Raw genomic sequence first — 4,387 nt, forward strand, 5'->3', positions numbered from 1 at the left:
TAAGAGACAAATATACTGTATTTCATTTCAAATAAATTACAATTAATTAAAAATAGACCCACTAATTCCTGTAATCCTAGTGGCGGTAAAATAATTTCATACGTAGGTTTAAAAAATGTAACACATAATGCAAACACATCCTTGTGCGTCAAATTATTCGATACAACGGAATGGAATCTCGAATATCATTCACTAAATGCTTGAATTCGTAATTTTATTTTACAATATACAAGAATATAGTTCGTACATTTGAAGATTGAGATTATATTATGCATTTCTGCGCTTACTACTAGATAAAGATGCAACTTTGTAAGCTACAGAGAGACGCACAGTATAACGTTAATATACACTTGATTACAAAACTTGTAGACAAAAATACAAGTCTAATAGGACCTGTATCCTTAGTTACAAGGCGTGTAACAGTGTACAAAAAAGCTACTATATATCACATTTACTATGGGATAGTGGCTTGAGCGATTCTTGAATTAAAGTGACAACATATTTCTAGGTTTTTTTACAACTTGAGAAATAGTCACATACCTAGTCTAATAAAGTCAGTAAAAAATGGAGGTGACAGATGAATGAACATTTAAATTGGCAAGTGTTAAAAATTGGAATGATTAAGTCACCAACTTAACTCACAACTCGGCTGGTGTAACATTTTCTAATCAGGCCAAATAAATCAGCCGAAGCACCCAAAAAATTACTTATTTTGGCAAAACTGGTATTATAATAATATTAACGTGATAAGACCGCCAGATGTCGTTTTAAAGGTGTATTTAGATAAATTCTAGTAAAAATATTAACAAACACCTATATAATAACTCCAGATTGCGATAAAAGCGCCGCCACACATTTGAAAATGTAACTAAAGTTACAGCCACTATCCCATAGCACACAACGACACACGACATCTGACGGCGAGTAGAAACAACTCAAGCCACGTTGGGGAGCCTATGGGTTTAGGCCAATCGAATGGACTGGATTATTTGGAAGACAGCCGAGCCGCATACTACGAAGATGAACAGAGCTAGGAGCCAGGGAGCTACTGGATACTGGTCTTCCTTTTCCTGTAACAGATAAATTAGTACTAATTAAAAACACATTCAAGTACAGGTATTTTACCGGTCTAACTTTATGAACTTCTCATGTTACTTATGACCTTTTAGATGGACTTGAAAAGAAAAAGTAAGCATATGAGATGGACAAAGGTAGATAATATAATAGATATATATATCATAAACAACAACAAAACCCACCAACCACGATCATCAGTCATGATGGATGCGACCAAGAAGAAGAAGATCATAAACGAAAAGTGCATGAAAATATTAGCCCTATTTTTTTACAACCACTGCTGCACTGGAGTTAGGAAAACGACTATAATTGAAACTGACTGTTTCAAAAAACTGGGTTAAAAATGTTAAGTAAATAATATACAAAAATACTCATATTGAAGTCATAAATTAAGTAATGCTGTTACTATATGCAAGTGTCAGGTGATAACAGGGTCAAAGGTGCTGTTATCAACGCCAGCTAGTGAAAAATATTTGGGTAGGGTAAAAGGATTTCTTGGTATTTTCCTCTTCACCACCATAAGTTTTTATATATTACATTAGTTGTTACAACACTACGCTAAATTTTCTGACAAGAACAAACAAATTATAGCCAAACTATTTGTTAACTATCATTAATGTACTATAGCATATAATTTTCATAAACCTTGTACGTTTTTATTGCTTCGTAGACTTTTGACATGGCCATGAAAATACTTTCCTCTTATCAGTTTTGTACAATAAGTGAAGTAACCAATCTATTTGCAAACCGTACCTAATTGTGGCAATAATGAAATTAAGCGATAATATAGAAATGCGCAGTTTACTGTGAAAAATACACATGACACCTCACTACTGAATTTCATTCCTGCAGCGGTATCATGTCTACCCAGGCTGGAGATCTCCGGCCAATTGTTCATTGCCCTTATCTCCCGCTCCCCACACGCGCCGGCCACCCCATATTTGTTACTGAAAAGCAGCTTTAATTTCAATTACAAAAAGCTGCTTTTCGACTGGGCTTAAAATGGCCGGAGATCTCCGTCCGCAATAAATACGGGGTACAGAATAATTGACGGAGATCTCCAGCCGGGGTTGATGGAGTGGTGCTTTTTTTAGCAGACGACAGGTTAACGCTAAAATGATGCATACCAACAGAAGGGTTATAGCTTTCTATTAATAAAGTAATAGAAAAGTGTCTTACCTTGGTTGTTTTGGGTACATTGCCTCGCTGCGTGATGTTTTTGCTGGCAATCTCGTTGGCGATGCGCATCCTCTGTTTAGGTGCCATTTTTATTTATTATTAGTTATATTTGTCCTGTAAGAAAGATAAAATTACAATAAAATGCAAGGAAATAAAATGACAGTAAGACCTACAAATAAATGAAATGTTTTGTCACTTAGAACACCTTATATTGAGATGAATAGTATGGTCATTAGCTAATGAGTATTAATATTCAAACTATTGATTTTATCCTAATAACTTGTAGGTACATTAGTAAATTAACTAGTTAGTAACATAAAGGAAAATAATGTCTCATCCCCTAAAACTATTTAGAAATTGTCACTTATCCAACTCAATTCTGAGTGGATTAGAAAGTTCTTGATAGATTGTTGAACAAGAGAAAGATAATGTACCCATTTGGATAATCAGTTAAGATTTCCAATTAATGAAGAACTTAGATAACAGAAATAATTACCTAATCAAGTGTTACAACGCGTTATTATACTCCGCTAATGCGTTTAAAGTGCTCAGGGAAAACAAATTACTGAGAATAATACCAGAGACGTCATCAAACCGTGTTTATCCAGATGTTTAAGAAACTTAACAAGGTATTTTTGCCACGGATATTCGACGTTGATATAAACACAGAAATGAGCATACGGCGCACTTTCACGGTGTTAATCAGTAATTTACACCTAATCAACCGTTACTATCGGACTATCGGTAAAATATCGGAGATTTTAGGTCGGCACGGTGCAAAACATGGAAAACTCTCGACACTTTTACGCACTCAACTTATGTCGGTGGAAAATTATACCTCCCACAAAAACACTGTTGTAGAAACGAAAATGAAGGGTAGTAGGGTAAAATACTCACAATTAAATCCTAAAATTAAATGTGCCGAAGCGCACAAGGCTCGCTTGTTTGACACGTAAGTAAAAAGTGAAATGGTATGAAAATGTCAACACGTCGACGTCGAACGTCACAAAACGAAGAAGCACGAATAGACACGCGTCAGTTTAATGTTACCACATTAAAAATATGATACTATATTTATACTTAAACCTTATTTTTATAAAAAAAACGTATTTATCATAAAATTAATGATATTCACACGAAAATATTTAAATTTATAATAAACATATGAAGTATGTACTAAATCAAGTCTATTTGGCATGATATGCTTTCATACTTAGCTAGCGACATCTAGCGGCAAATAGATAAACATTTAACAAATGCGACATCTATTTGGTACTAGCGACAAGTCAGTAAACCAGCTCTCAGCGACGCTGTAAAGATGGCGATGTAATCAATCGTGTTACGCAGTGGAAGCGAGCTGGGCCCATAACCTAAAATAAAACGATGAGTTTTGTTTGAATGATTTTAAGTGACTGAGGGTGGTATTCCACCTGTCCAATTTCTTTGGTTTATTACAAGTTGAGCATAGATGGCGCTAGTAGTCACATAGTTATGCATATTTTGACATTTACAACATTTTTCATAATCTTGATAGATGGCGCTTATTGCAAAATTTTTAGAAAGAATTGAGAACTGAAAATGAGAACCAATTTTCTATTACAATCTATCAAATCATATAGTTATTAAGATAATAATTCAATATGCACGACAGCATTCATCGAATATAATTATTAGGTACTTACGAGGGTCGCACTGAAATATTCGGGAATGGGACACTTAGAAATAACATAATAGAAACAGGCATATAATTTATAAAAATGTAACTCTTTATAAAACTTTTAAGGTATATTCCATTTGGTTGTCATTTGTATTTAAGAATTACTGGCAATTTGAAAATTGTATGTCGAACATTATTTGAATTTTTGGCCAAGTGATTTTTCGGATCATATTTTTAAACGGTTTTCAATATGCCCTCAGCGAACAAATAAAAGTTACAATGGGCTTCTGTTATTTTTTTATGAACTAGAGTTCATCGTACGCTCGTTTGCAGTTAAAATTAAATATGAAAGTCACTTTCATTTTATCCCATGGGTGATCTTAAAGAAGCATGTCATTCCAAAGCGACGTCAAAAATTAAAATCGCATTTGTGCTGTTAATTAAAAAGACTGCCAAAAAAGTTGCATATCGGCA

General features: G+C 34.0%; 1 protein-coding gene across 1 annotated transcript; it reads right to left on the minus strand.

The window, feature by feature from the left end:
- Positions 1-3,289, minus strand: LOC134800525 (stress-associated endoplasmic reticulum protein 2). Its single transcript, XM_063772994.1, has 3 exons — positions 3,154-3,289; positions 2,257-2,370; positions 1-1,070 (listed from the first exon to the last, which is right to left on the minus strand). The coding sequence occupies exons 2-3, from the start codon at positions 2,341-2,343 to the stop codon at positions 963-965; spliced, it is 195 nt and encodes a 64-aa protein (XP_063629064.1). The 5' UTR covers positions 2,344-2,370; positions 3,154-3,289; the 3' UTR covers positions 1-962.
- Between the last annotated feature and the right edge of the window lie 1,098 nt (positions 3,290-4,387).

The sequence above is a fragment of the Cydia splendana genome, chromosome 20 (assembly GCF_910591565.1).
Source record: "Cydia splendana chromosome 20, ilCydSple1.2, whole genome shotgun sequence".
Classification (NCBI taxonomy): domain Eukaryota; kingdom Metazoa; phylum Arthropoda; class Insecta; order Lepidoptera; family Tortricidae; genus Cydia; species Cydia splendana.

What these genes read in the sequence shown, in the direction of transcription:
- LOC134800525 (XM_063772994.1), bottom strand. Translation starts at nt 2,343, where the DNA reads ATGGCACCTAAACAGAGGATGCGCATCGCCAACGAGATTGCCAGCAAA. An exon ending in ATGTACCCAAAACAACCAAG is followed by an intron (nt 1,071 to 2,256) that starts GTAAGACACTTT and finishes TATCTGTTACAG; the next exon opens with GAAAAGGAAGACCAGTATCC.